At 41.9% G+C, this 15,167-nt stretch overlaps 2 protein-coding genes across 4 annotated transcripts; both read right to left on the minus strand.

The window, feature by feature from the left end:
• Positions 1-6,824: 6,824 nt before the first annotated feature.
• Positions 6,825-11,275, minus strand: LOC106866407. Of its 3 annotated transcripts, XM_024462249.1 has the most exons (7): positions 10,601-11,275; positions 10,420-10,506; positions 9,079-9,273; positions 8,290-8,454; positions 7,958-8,008; positions 7,728-7,874; positions 6,825-7,362 (listed from the first exon to the last, which is right to left on the minus strand). In XM_024462249.1, the coding sequence occupies exons 1-7, from the start codon at positions 10,703-10,705 to the stop codon at positions 6,985-6,987; spliced, it is 1,128 nt and encodes a 375-aa protein (XP_024318017.1). In that variant the 5' UTR covers positions 10,706-11,275; the 3' UTR covers positions 6,825-6,984. The 3 variants fall into 3 exon arrangements, with proteins under 3 accessions (XP_024318017.1, XP_024318018.1, XP_024318019.1); XM_024462250.1 differs by lacking the exon at positions 7,728-7,874 and having other exon boundaries at positions 6,837-7,362; XM_024462251.1 differs by lacking the exons at positions 7,728-7,874; positions 7,958-8,008 and having other exon boundaries at positions 6,862-7,362.
• A 141-nt stretch (positions 11,276-11,416) lies between these two features.
• Positions 11,417-14,544, minus strand: LOC100837580 (mediator of RNA polymerase II transcription subunit 31). Its single transcript, XM_003572048.4, has 5 exons — positions 14,133-14,544; positions 13,383-13,479; positions 13,211-13,289; positions 12,536-12,831; positions 11,417-11,775 (listed from the first exon to the last, which is right to left on the minus strand). The coding sequence occupies exons 1-5, from the start codon at positions 14,218-14,220 to the stop codon at positions 11,766-11,768; spliced, it is 570 nt and encodes a 189-aa protein (XP_003572096.1). The 5' UTR covers positions 14,221-14,544; the 3' UTR covers positions 11,417-11,765.
• Between the last annotated feature and the right edge of the window lie 623 nt (positions 14,545-15,167).

Raw genomic sequence — 15,167 nt, forward strand, 5'->3', positions numbered from 1 at the left:
CGAAGATCGATCTTAGAAAATACACAAGCTCCCTCCAATTGATCGAATAGATCATTGATTATAGGTAAGAGAAATTTGTTCTTTGTAGTCACTTCGTTCAGCGAACGATAATCGACTCACATCCGTTGGCTCTTGTCTTTCTTTTCCACGAATAATACGGGTGCTCCCCAAGGTGACGAACTCGGGCGGATGAAACCTTTTGACAGTTGCTCTGTAAGTTGTTTTTTTAGTTCCTTTAACTCATCCATAGCCATCTTATACGGTCTCTTGGCTTTGGGTCCACTTCCTGGCATCAACTCGATAAGAAATTCCACATCTTGGTCCAGTGGCATGCCTGGTAATTCCTCCGGAAATACATCTGGGTATTCCTTCACTATGGCCACATCCTCTAGGCTAACCCCCTTAAGAGAATTGACCTTACGTCTCCTGGGTTCGAAGGTAGACTTGAAACGTATGCGCTTCTTTTCCGGGTTCATGAGAGCAATGGTTCTCTTGACAATAGTCTATGACTCCCCCATACTTGGCTAACCAGTCCATCCCTAGGATCACATCCAGTACTTTTGATCCTATCACTATTAGGTTGGTGGGAAATCTGTGTTTACCAATTTCCAATGTTAACAAACGGCATTCATAGGCAGCCAGTATCTCTCCCCCTTGTGATTTCACCTTCATGGGGTTCACTAGTGTGCTAGTTGGTAACCCATTTATAACCACAAAACCCCTTGATATAAAAGAATGTGATGCACCAGTGTCAAATAGTATGAGAGCCTCAAACGAATTAATACGGAAGGTGCCGATTACGATACCTTGTTCCTCTGTGATCTCCTCCACATCAACGTGGTTCACGTTGCCCTTCGAGAATGGGTTTGGCTTGTTCCCAGCTTCCTTGAATTTTTCTGGGCAGTCGTTGGAGTAGTGTCCCATCTTGTGACACTTGAAACACTCCGCTTGGCTGAGGTCGCGCTTGGGGTGGTTGTCGTTGAGGTTCTGTCCTGCGTTGCCTCCATTGCCATTGTTGTTGTCATTGCCACTGTCACTGTGGTTCCTCGGACGAGCATGCTGATGCTGGTGTTGGTGTTGGGGCTAGTTTCCATTGCCTCCCTGATGGTTCTGTCCATGATTTCCATGGCGATAGTGGTGACCACTTCCTCCATGGTGCTGACGGTTGTGGTTGCCATGCCTGTTCATAGAAGAACTCCCACTTCCATCATAGGAGGTGCATAATTTCTGGTGTGGCCCGGAGTGGGAATTCCCTTGATGAAGCCTCCGTTTACGGTTCTCCATCTGGTTCAGCTTGTTTTCCAGGACAATGGCCTTGTCTATCAGGGATTGATAGATGGGGGGTGTAGGCGACTGCCAGCTGGACGGAGAGTTCATCATTCAGACTATCCAAAAATTTCCCGCGGCGCTTGGCATCGGTATTCACTTCGTCAGGTGCATAACGGGACAGATTGTTGAATACCTCAATGAACTCTATCACTGTGCGACTTCCCTGCCTCAGTTTCTGGAATTCTTTCTTTTTCAAGCTGAGTACCCCCGTGGAGATGTGGGCGGTACGGAATGCCTCCTGGAACATGTCCCATGTGACATCCTCAATAGGGGTGGTGATCTGAAATTTTTACCACCAAGATGCGGCTGGTCCCTCCAACAGGTGCGCGGCAAATCTTACTTTCTCTGCATCAGTGCAGTTGACAGTTACCAGATTTTTGTTGACTGAACAGAGTCGGTCGTCTGCCACAATGGGTTCTGGGGAGCTTGAGAAAGTGGGTGGGCGTAGCCTCAGGAAACGGGTCAACATATCGACTTGGGGTGGTGGGTGGTGCTGGTTGTTGTTGTTTTGGTTATTGTTCTGATTATTGTTGGCCATCTGATGAGTAGTCAATTGGATAAACTGAGTCTGGGCTGCCAGTAAATGTTGCACTAAAGTTGCGGGGCCAGCGTCTTGGCGGCATCTGTTTAGGACAGCAAAGATGAAGAAATATAGATGGACAAGGACTAAGGATAGCTATCCCCCCACAAATAGACACAAGCATATCAATCACATAAACAATTCTTTATTAAAATTCTTTTAAAGATCCAATAAAACGACAGAGTGGTTCCTGATGGCCCACGGCCTAAGTAGATGAAATAAAAGGAAGAACCAACGATCTACTTTGCCATACAACAAAGTTCTGTATGGTCAACGACTAACCCGTACGCGATAATTATTATATGCTAAGGAAAAGGAAAAATGTGGTGGTCTCCAACTCAACTAAGGGAGTGTGGCGAAAGTGTTGGCTCCATCAGTTCCCTTCTTGGAGCGGGTGTTGGTGACGGGTGTGTCCTTCTCCGGAGGTCTCTCATCCTCTGAGGGCTCATCTAGTGGTGGTCCCTCTCCCTGGGGCTTGGGTATCTCCTCAACTGGTGCTGGAGCGGCGGCCGCGATCGCAGTGTTGAGGAAAGTCTGAAGCTGGTCGAAGTGCAGCTGCAGCAGGTTCCTCTCATATTGCCCCTGCTCCAGAGCGCCCCCCATATTAAGTATGGTGGCCTCCAGATTGGCCTGGTTGGCCAGGAGTGCTCCAATGTTCTCCTCAGCAAGATCAGCTCGTATCATCTGATCGTAGAGTTGTGTCTCCAACTCAACCTTGTTGCTCTTCATCTGCTCGAACTGGAAAGCCACCTCGGTCGGGTTGTCTCCGAGGGCGTCAAATCCCACAGAGGCTCCCCCAACGGCTCGCCTCCCGAAAAGACGGAAGAAGGAGTCGTTCGGCAGCTCGTCACGGTAGGCCTCGCACACATGCGTGATGGCGCGCTGCATGGAAAACTATAGGCCCATCGTGAAGCTGTGGTACCGCCCGATGAAGGCGATGTCCGCCGTCACAGGCTCCACCTCACGGCCTCTGATGACCGTCTCAACCTCCCACCTTGGCTGCAATCCGTTGGGGTGTGCCGGCTCGGCGCGGCCCCTAAAGCGAGGCGGTGCAAGGTCGAGGTAGGTGCACGACACTGCCAGGGGTGCACTGAAAAGTTGCTCATCACCAACTGCTGGGTAGTGGATGTGGGTGAACGGCGGAACGTTGTCAAAAGATGGTGGGTTATCCATCTACAGAAAAAGAATATAAATAGGGGGTGTCAACGAAATGATCAAATGAGTGGATGCAAAAGTAATGAATAAATGTGACAATATGGTGGGAAGGAAAATAAATGTATCAACTGTATGAAAAATTTGCAATGCATGGTGGCAAAATAAAATAGTACAACATGGAGTGTTTTATGCAGGAAAACTTGCAGGTGTACTGTAAAATAAATAAATAACTGTGTAAAATGCAAGAATATTTTGGTGGCAGACACGTGGTTGCAAAGAAAAATAATAACAAGATATGCATGCAGTAATGAATATGAGATGCACATGTCCTAAGGTCTGGTCTTAGTCTTATCCATGCTAGGGTCACGTTCCTACATGCAACACAATGCTCTGATACCATCTGAAGCGACCGCGCCCATATAGGGTTCGATCTCTGTGCTTATTGTGCTAGTCCCAGGATCGACTCACTAGCACACACACAATTCAAGATGAAATATCGAGAAACAAATGTCAAGTAATTTATTACATCGTCTTTATCCAGAACTTTAAAATACTTACAACTTCGCATAACCACACGGGTTAGCATTGAAATAACATAAATTGTTTGACAGCGGAAAACGAAGAAAAATACTCCCTCCGTTTCATAATTCTTGTCGAAATATTACATGTATCTAGACACATTTTAGGAACAGATACATCCATTTTTTAACAAATTTGAGACAAGAATTATGGAACGGAGGGAGTACAAGCCAATTCAACACCACAAAAAGAGCATGTTGGAATGTAGGCTCATCACCCAACACAACGTAACCTTACTCATCGTCGGAATTACCTGCAACATTTAAAGGTTGCAGCCACTGGGGGTCAATACATTGAATGTATTGCCAAGTTCACCGAGGGTTATAACAGTACCTAACAAATATATGCAGTATTAGCTAGGTGGAGTTTAGGTTTTTTGGCGTGGAAGCATAACAAAATTTTAACCTACTACAATTGATGTTAAGGTAGAATTTATCTATTGTACATCGGGTAGATACACCGATGCTCCTATTAAACTATTGGACGCCGGGTAGACACACCGATGCTCCTAACCCAAGTTCATCCCAGTAAATTTAATTATGAAATTTGAATGAGCGAGACCTTTCTTATAGTTTCCAAATCTAGCTGCTCATAATTGTCCATAACCGGGGACACGGCTAAGTACTTAGTTTGACACTCTCGAGAGGTGGTACACTTACCCACAAGAAACCGACGGGTTAATCCATTGATGTCCTCAGGGTAGAGTAGTTAGGGCGTCGATTACGAGATTTTCAGAAGTAATTCCCTACACCACGAAAGAATCACGCTCCCACCTACACTTCTACATCAATAAAATTATTCGGGCATAGGTTCATACAACTTACTCTATCTCGCCAGAGCCCATTTAGCATGTGGTTGTACTGGAAGCAATTAAACAGGAATCTAGTCCAGTCTCTGGTTACCCTGAGTGGCATTCCACAATTGCGACGCTGGCGCTCCCATAGATATGACTCTTTTGACATGTCCAGTATATTTACTTTGTTGTAAAAAAAAATCTCCAGCTGTTTTTTCTAATCAGAACGAGCTCAACTGCCACATTTTCAATTGGACGTTTGCAACCATCCAGAACTAAAATGCTTGCCTCCACTTGATGATTTAACAATTGGACTAGCTAAATCATGTAACTCTGATGTGCACTCCGTGATTGGTAGGTTACTAGCTAAATGCATGTGCGTTGCTACATAATTAAAAATATTTATTACATGCACGAGTTGTTTTAAATATTTATATGCTCATGTTTTCCAACCTTATGCTAAATAAGAATTCTTTCAAAATATTTATTTCAGAAAACAATTATCTCAAAAGTATACATTGAATGAAATCAACTACAATCAAAAGATTTTGATACGTATCTAAATCATGGGTTGCAATCAAGTATTTATCTAACAAGCTAGGGAGTAGTATTGATAGGTGAATGGACGACCACCAATGAAAGGGCATTTTCCTTCCTAAGTGTTTTGGTGTTAATGACAACATGACTTCCTAAGTGTTTTGGTGTTAATGACAACATGACACGTGGACTAATCGTGTGCTTGAGTGTTTCAGATTTGAGATCATTTGGCACAAGACGATTCGTTGCCCTCAAAAAGGAAGAAGTGCAGCGGTGTTTAGCAGATTTTTATTTATATTGAGTCGTATGAACTCCGTACTATAAAGAGGGAGTGCACAAGGGAAGATAATGGGTGAATCACTTTCATGTACATAAATACATATATTGCACCCATTAAAAAGCATACCCAAAAAGTGAGAGAAGAAACCAATTTCCAAAGAACTGTTTTTGTGCTGACTGCATTCCAGGTGGAGGAAGTTCCCACCCAACCAGGTGGGGTGCAACTTTCTCCCCAACCTCCGGTTGCTCTCTGTTTGTTCCCTCGGATTATGCGTAAGTTCCGGTTAGCCGGAAATTCCGGCCTATGTCTGCGCAGTGCATAGCGGTGAGATTTTGGAGACCCCATATAAATACCCCTTCGTCCCCAACGGGCTTCTTGCCCGACCTAGCCCCGAAAATTTCCCATTTCCTCTCTCACAAACAAGCTTCAAATCAAGAGATCTCTCTCCCTACTTGATCCCCCAAGCCAATACTTTGATGATAGGAATAGAAGAGCTCGATCTAGGGTTTCACCAAATCAAAACGTTGATTCCCCTTGTTTCGTATGTGGATTTCGTTTCTCTTAGGTTGTTGGAAACCTTAGACGGAAGCGGTCGCCTCTGTGCTCATTCTTGGTGTTCTTGAGCTTGTGGATTGGACTGTGAGCCACCAATTGCTTTGTGGTGTGGTCCCCGGTCAAGTTTGTAAGGGTTTGGCGTTCGCCCTCAAGGAAGCCATTATTGGAGCTCACATCAACTTTGTGGTGTCGTGAGAGGAGAGTAGAGTGAGCCTTTGTGACGCGTCTACCTTTGTGGTAGAGCACTCCTCTCCAAAAGAAGACATACACCTATCCGAAAATGTGCAACTCCGGTGAAAATCTTCATCTCCCGTGTGGTATTATTCTTGCCCCTTTACTTCTTTGCTAAGCTTAATTGTTTATCTTGTGCTTCGGCTATTGTATCATACTAGGGTTGTCCATCATTTAGACGTTTTAGTGAACCCGTGTATTGATGCTTGTATCCTTAAAAGTGAAAAGAAAAAGGGAAATTTGTTAGGTCACCTATTCAAAGGATTGCAATTGGTCATAGCTCTACTAGTGTGAACTGCAAGCACGGAGTGAGCTTTTTCGGCTATGAAATTAATTGATCAAGACGTGTCTTCGGAAAAAAAATGGAAGATGACTTTCTTCGACACTATTGGGAAGGAAATAGATATCAATCTACTAGATTGAGACTTTATACGATGGGACGTTTTTATCTCTGGTATGATTCTAGTTTTTTTTCGCTCCCCTCACATCCAAATCCTGGCTCCGCCCCTGGGTATTATCATGGTATTATTCGTTAGGTAGGACAGGAGAGGGGGTATTTGTAGTACTTTAGGATGGTACTTCCTTTGATAAATCCATAAATAGAGATCAGCATTATTGCAAAACAAAAACCTAATCGTGAATGTGCTAGATACAATATCAGTTAATATAAACAAGACGATAGTTTTAGGAAAACATGCTTGAAAATATAAAGTTAATGCATAATTGTTTAAGGATGTGGCTGGGCGAGGTGGGCTTCAGCTTTAGGCTTGGTCATAGGAATCCTAGTCACCTTCCAACCATCCGATCTATTTAAAGTTGTAAATCTGAGACCTTCGATCATGGCAACATCAAAATCCCGCATGTATTATTCTTTCAGGCTCATACAACACCGTCACGCTAGCATATGATTCATTATTAGAGACATTAGGTTCCAAGAGCATGTACCTAGCTCTTAATATTATTACATCCTCCAGGTCCGCCGTAATAGAGATGCATGCCACCTTCATCTTGACCAAAATTGTCAATCGGGTAACAACTTGGTTTGCTACTTCTAGCAAATGTTTTATCATTATTTGGTGTATAATACTTATTATTCTCATCTATAATTTTAATATTGCTCACATAAGCTGCTTTTCCAAACCCTTCCCAACCAAAATGCCCGCTGCCCATTTGAGGAAAGTTTGACTGAACCGTTGGGCCATGGACATGTCCACCCCAACCTGCTTCGGTAGCTTTATCCTTCAGGTGGGAAAAAATTGAACTTGGCCAATATCCAATTGGGGTTCCACCCAATGCTACCCACCAATCCTTAGTCTTCAGGTCCTACAACAGATTCAGTGGTAAAGATGAAACATATATTACATATACTATTGAGTGCACAACATAACATAACGAAAAACTGATCACATGTACCTATGTTGATTGTTTACAATATATATGTGTCACAAGGTTTTAAAATATTAGTGCCATTGAATACTAGGACATCTCAATTTTGTAGGAGCTACTACAAGTTAGGACAAAAGTTATCGCATAATTTTGTATTGTTTTATACCCATTTGATCTATTGGTGGACTGAGCAAAATTTTCAAAAGATTAAAATTATAAAATCAATACAAGTTAAGAAAAGATCTATCGCATGACTACTTGTCAAAGTATTAGGCACACAAATTGCAATCCTAGAACGATACCTTAAACAAAAGAACATCTATAAAATGTTGAGGACCATTATAAACAGAAATCGGTTGTATTCTTGACCCAAGTCCAATTCTCGAATTAACTTGCACAAAACCAGGACAACGGTGGTCAAAGCATAGATTGTCGTGTGCGCTGTCCGACTGGCAGAATAAAATATGTTAACACGTGAGGTAATTACATATCAAGTGATATTTTGTATACAATTTGACTATGAATATTTTACCCAAGTAATATGAAATCTGGCAAAATTATCACCACTAAAGCTCGGCCACACCTGCAAAGGTTGGTTTCAAAACGATCATTGTGCAAATTCATAAAATGGCTTAAGCTAAATTATATTAATAATACAATAATTATATGTCTATGGCTATCTGAACCAACCAATCCTATGATGTTCTCATGGTCGTGAATACTTTAATTAGTATCCATGGAAAAAGTGCTCCGGGAGGTCCAATATAAGTTCTTTTATCGTACAATTCATTTGATGTAGGTGATTTTATTGCCTAACTGCCTCCACAATTTACAAATGTAGCTACGAGCTGAATCTACACTTACAATAGAACCAGCACCAACAGCTTCCCTATGACTGACGTTCTGGCTGTTTAACAGCAAGACCCATGATGCACTTTTGTCTTCAGTCTTTTCTTTCACTTTGGGCTCATGAACATTTATCGAAACACGCGAGCCATAAAAATCATCTATTGTTTTGATGATCGCCAGCTACAAAAAAAAACATTAATTGTTATGAAATAATTAAGAGTAAGTAAATATAAAAAAATGGAGCACAGTCATGTGAAGTACGTAGACATCATAGCATGCTATTATCTATAAGAATTATGCACCTTATTAAATTCTATAAGGGCATTAACTGAAGTAATGGGCAATATATGCATGTTCGAAAATTTGCATCGGTAATTGCATCTGTACTAAATCGCATTGAGAAGAATTCAGTGTAACATTTAAATATTAAAACCAGCTGAAGCAGATAATGAGTGGATATCAAGTTTGTCACTTTCTAAACAGAATTTCAATTTTTTTTAATTAGTATCTTGAATTTTCTTCAAGACTAGTTATAAGCTAATCATAGAGCAACTAAGTTTCCCAACTAATTAGCAAGTTAAGTAACTGTTCTTAAACAAAATAGTTTTACACATATGGAATTTTGGTAAATGACAACACCATTTTAGTACTAGTACTATGCATTAACACTTCACCATAGAATTGAATGCCCAGCAATACTGGTCATATCATATGTTTGTAATGGATTCATTCTCAAGTGTTGATATAGTACGATATTTCTGGAAATTAAAGAACTGAAAAAAGAAGTACGAAGCGGAAGCATACCTCTCCATGAGGACCTTTATGTTGACGACCTTTCCTTCTGCGGAAACCTCCAAATTTTTTGGTATAACCTTTACTACCGTGTAACATGGGGATTGTTCCTCGTGGGCATGAAATGGCAGGAAGTTGTGCCGATGAGTTGGTAGCTACAGATAAAGACCGGTTATCAAGCTCATACGGATAAGAGCTAGGTTTCATCTGTTTCAACAAGTACACCACATTAATGTCATCTTGAATACATTTTGAGGCATTAGAGAATTATACATGCCCTTATAAAGAATATATCTACACTATATGGAAATTACAAAGTGCTAGGAGGTGTAGTTTCCCCTCTCATTTACTCTTCCTAACAGGGCTAGAAACACCGTGGTACGGTCACCCCGTTTCAATTAATCGCCTATTATGATTAATAGTTTGTTTAAGAAATCGCTGGACGATCTGTAAATAGTTAGTTTGACTCCCACTGGCCATCTTCGGTTCGTCCAGTTGTTGCTTATCAATATCGAACACCGGCACATCCTCTGGCTGGCAGCGGCGCGCCGGCCACCTGCCCGGAGACTGCGGCCGTGAAGCATATAGTATGTAGAAGTACTATGACTTTTTTTTAAGCATACACTACGAGAGCTCTAATTCAGAGACATTCGAGGGAAATAGAGTATATGTCACGCCATCACGGAATTTTGGGGTACAATGTAAAAAAAAGACCACCAAATATATACGGAAGATATTTTGAACTCCTATATCAATCTCACCTAATCAATCCATTCAACGGAATGCATGTAGCTAACCAAGAATCTAGCAGGCTGTTGATAACTAACGTCTCCGGCTATCTTATTAGCTAATTAAAATACAATTTAATTAGAGTGAAGGCTAACGGATCTTCTCCTATCACAGTAAATCGTTTGGCTAGTAGGGAGTAACTACACCTCGCTGTACATAATATATTTTTGAAACACTGACAGATAAGTAAAATTCCTATAAAGAATATGTCCTTGTATTTATTTTTACTTATGTTCTCAAATAGTATGTAGTTTCTTATTTAAGATCTATACTTCAATCGTACTTGCACACAAAAGAATATTTCCATATGCATGCAGGCCCTATAGTTGGCAATCCATCTTGTGACCCTCCCGCTTTTATAATTTCCTTGCCATCTGTGTATGTGAATCAAGATAGTAAGGCAACTCACCGTAACATTGTCAATATTTACTCCTATATATATATGTGTGCGCAAGGACTTGAAAGCATGAGTCTACCATCCATGAAAACCATTGAATTCTTTTGATGGCACTATGTACTTTATACATAACATTTAAACAAAAAATATGCTAAGAAGAAACCGACCTGTACTTTGTGGTTCTTCAGCAATGGATGCTTGAGAGTTGGTTGTTGGTTTATATCGATACACTTGAAAAGATCACCATCTTCAATCTATATGAAATATTACGATACCTGTTAGCAACCTAGAACAATGCTATATTAAAGAAATGATATAAAAGCAATGGCGCCTTTTATGGGTACATACCAGAACGGTCTTGACTGCATCCTGATGATCAGATTCTCCATCTCCAGAAGCCAAAGCAATATATGATAGGAAAATTACCAGTGCGATTGCTATGTGTTGTAACATCTTAGGAACTCGCGAATTGTCAAGCAGGCTAATGTTTGTTTGTTGAGCAAGTATGTACTCCCTCCAGCGATGCTTGTTTATAACGGGCTAGGAAGGATTAATATGGCAAGCCTTTAATAGCGCATAGCATTAGTAGAAGGTACGGAGTAATAAACAACTCAATTAAAAAGATTCAAATTTATTATGACAGCATTCGTCAGATTTGGTCTTGCGTATCTAGACGTGTTTCAGCGGGCAGGTTCGTTCATTTTGGAAAAAAAGTACTTCGACTAGTACGGAGTACTGGTAATCACGGACGCTGGTGAATGCTTCGTGTCTAGGCAACGGTCAGATTTTTAACCAGCCATCAAATGCCAAGTGTACAGACCCTCACGCACTAGAACGAAAAAGAGACAATCACGAACTGAAAACCATAATTTCCTGGCATTTTTCTTCTTCAATATATGATACACCTGCTTAGGTGTATTCTAGAAAGAAAGAAAAATTCCTGGCATTTACATTTAGCTGGTATAACTTATTCTAATTCCACGTTATACGGAGAATTCAGCTAATTCTTATCCGCCCAAAACAAATACTCTATACAAGTTTGGCAAATCATACACTAGCTCGCATTTTGATTCCGTCGTAATGCATGCGCACTACATCTAGTTAATTCAAATATTCTCCAGAACATCATAATCTTGAGCTGGCACTCACTTCTCGGAAATCGTATAGTCCATGCAAGCCATCTCTTCCGTTATTTACTCCACAACAAGGCACGAATTGCACAGCAAAATCATGAACAAGCAACGAAGCATTCATGAAGTTCAGTGTGTACGCTAAATGTCAGACATGAGGTGCCAAATGTTGGCTTTCTTGGCTGCCGACGATGGTACACAGATTTCACTTAACTACAGCAATCAAGAGTCAAGTGTGCATGGCATATTGACATCTCCCAACTAAAACAAAACATCATTTCCTTGTGAACTTGTCTGCAACTTCAAATGCCTACCATCTGAGAGAAGAAAATCCAGCGCTCCAGAAAAACAATGTCCAATATTAAGTTGACCAATCCGTTCCACTAGCCCATCCTGCAGTCAAGATACACACAGTACAATTAGTCATCGTAAATAATGAAAATTGACTATAAAAGCATCATGCTCCAGAGCTCAAACCACAGAGCACATCAGCGAAAGGAAATAAACTGCCCAAGCACAACAGTGGTCTTTCTTAAATTGACAACCAAGCGACCAGCCATAGCAAACCTACTTTGGATCTTGCATTATTCACAAAATCTCGGATAATTCATGAAATGGACAAGAGAAGCAAAGAGAACAGATTCCTCAACTCCTTCAACGGAGGCTAATTCCTACCATAAAACAGGATTGGTTCAGCTCTCCTACAAAGCATGCTGAGAGCCTCAACCATCTTTCCTGAACAGTAAGGCCTTGTTCGGTTTCAGAGTTCCCTGCCGGTATTAGAGGGGATTAGAGGGAAATTGAACTATAAACCCAGAATTCCCCCCTTGATCCCCACCAGGCTGGGATTAACCGAACTAGGCCTAAAGGGGAACTTCATAATCTAGATTGGCAAGGATGGCCACAACTCCTTTTGAGTCTGACCATACTGGAACAAAACAACTTTTAACTATGGCACACTCTAAATTGAAATAAATACAAAAACACTGCATGAACAACTAATAACTTCATAACATATACTCCGTCCCATATCAAGTGTCGAAATATTACATATATCTAGACGCTTTTTAGGTATAGATACATATTTGGACAAATTTGAGACACTTAATATGGGACGGAGGGAGTACTTGAATGATGGCAAGGAAGTACATACTTTCTCTTTCTACCACCCATAACATTTCTCATCTCATTCTTTGAGTTATTGGTGCCAGGAGTTCCTATAAACTGCATGGGGGGCATTGCAGATGCAACAACAGCTGACATAGTTGGCAAGGATGATGCTGGTGCGGGAACAGGTGAAGGTGCTGACACTGGTGCTGGTGGGTGCACCGTTGCTGGCGCTGGTGCAGGGGCAGGAGTTGGTTCAGGAGGAGGACGAGGTAGGATGTGCTTCAGTCTGTTGTTCCTGTAGTTTTTCCAAAAGAAATATTGCTGCCTATGAGCAACTTCCTGTCAAAAAAAATTGCAGACAAGAGTTAGCTCATAGAAATGGTTCTAAGCCCTAGCTGATTAAACATATTTTTTAGAATATTATGCAGATAATTAAATGTCAAAGCGTGTAAATCATTGAAATGTCATGAGGATGAAACTTAATATGCTTCAACAACATTTAGTTGTATTTTAACCAATTCCTAAACAAATAACATACAAACTGATATATCTGCAAGGTCATTCGCAGCAAAGATTTATCATTTTCCTGCTCCTTCCTACCCACAACCAATCTACATTGAAGTAATACTCTCCAAAGGTGTGATGCTGACAACAAGATATTAACATAAAAGGGTGAGAATGGTAGTGCAATTCTAGCCAAATGGGGTCAAAGTGTCACCTTGCTTGCTGGATGTGCCATCGCGTTCCGGAAATTTGCATTTTGGAGTAGCTCAAGAAAGAAAAGGCAGTGTGGATACCTGCGCCATCAGCAACACAATTAGGAGTTAGCATACCATTTTGCCAATGAGCATAGTTACTTGCATACAAATCAAAAGTATAGGGTAACTCACATTATGTATTTGATGTACTCCGGACGCTGCCAATACTTGAGGTACTTGAGATACCCGATAAATGCCTCATCCTCAAAGTATCGATTCTGTGCTAGATCTGTTTTAACAAAAACAAATACTAGATAACATCATCTCCCCTGCCGGATCCAAAACAAATACTTCCTCCGTCCAACAAAGGATGTCTCAACTTTGACTAAATTTGAATGCATCTATACACTAAGTCATGTCTAGATACATCCAAATTTTGACAAACTAAAGACATCTTTTGTTGGACGGAGAGAGTACTAGATAACATCAGCTCCCCTGCCCGATCCATTTGAATACTCGTATAACAAATTGACCCTGGAGATCAGGAACACAGGGAGGGAAAAGCAAAGCATAAGCAAGACGTAATCAATTCACCCTTGCCTTCCCCCGTGAGGAAGCCACTTAAGCGGTCATCGCAAGTCACTGAACAACACACAATCAAATCACGCATTCTCTCTACATTATTGAAATATCAGTTAATTTAGAGGCCATCACACACACTCGTTGACTAACACAAGCAAATCACAAAAACTCTCCCTGCATTCTCAACGAGCTAGCTACTCGCGACAGCACTGAACCACCAAATTGGCCCACAAAGAGGCTCAGTTGTTCTGTGCTCCCCTTCCGCCGAAAGTCGGTACGTATCACCAAAGCACGCGAGACCCAATAAGCCAAACCCTAACCAACCGGATTAAAAGGGAGCAGGGACGAGAGTTACAGTACAGTGGATGTAAATAGGGTTGGCGAGGCACTGGATGAACTCAAGCTCCAGGAGGAACCGCTGCCTCCCGTCCATGGGCGGAGGATCCATTAGGGCAAGGTAGGGCGCCCGCCCTACCTTGGTTTTCGCCTCAGTTACGAATTGGGGAGATTTGGAGATGAAACGGGGAACTAAAGGGCTTATAGTTGGGTGATGGGAGGAGAAACGGTCGGAAGCGAGAGAATCGATGGGGAGATCAACCGGCGACGGCGGCGCTTTCGTTGCTGGAGTCAATCGTGCGCGAGGAAGACGAGCGAGGGGGGATGGGGCGATCGGCGGCGAGATGGGCCAGGAGGAGGGGGTGCGGCTCACGAAGGAAAAAGAAAGAGAGGTAGAGAGACAGATGGGCTCGGAGACGGGCTGGTATGGAGAAAGAGTAGTACAAGGTGTCCCCTTTGCGAGCCTTGTCGCGTCTTAAAATTCAGATCTTTTTAATATTTTTTCGTCTTTTTTTGGAAACGTATATATATTAAACAAACATAGGGGATTACAAACCTGTCACAAGGAGAGTATACATGGATGCAACTTTGCATTGCCTGAAAAAATAAGAACAGAGGATAGCAAACAAATGTTGCGGAAGACTACAACTAGAATCTGATGGCGGATCAGACGAGAGATATCAGCCACAACTGAAGTCTTCGAAAGCCTCTTTGGTGCAAGCCCTCCATAGCCCCAACGACTCTCCCGACAATCAAGCGGGCATGTGCACGAGAGGTAGCGATGGATTGAGTTGTATATCTCGAGTACGCAACACCGAGCTCAGTATAAAACTTTCTCGCCCATTTGATCTGGGGATCAACAACGGTGGCTCTCACACCTGCCACCGGTGAATCAACCTGAACAAACAAGAATCACCAACTTCAGCAAGATCAACAACTGCTCTTATCTCCAAAATGCAAAAGAAACACCCTAACTTGATGCACATGTCACCCCTAAAAGCAAGCTTTACGTTTGAAGAACAACGGACCTATTGGGGAGAAATCTTGAGCCAGTAGCAA

Source organism: Brachypodium distachyon, chromosome 3 (assembly GCF_000005505.3).
Source record: "Brachypodium distachyon strain Bd21 chromosome 3, Brachypodium_distachyon_v3.0, whole genome shotgun sequence".
Taxonomy (NCBI): Eukaryota; Viridiplantae; Streptophyta; class Magnoliopsida; order Poales; family Poaceae; genus Brachypodium; species Brachypodium distachyon.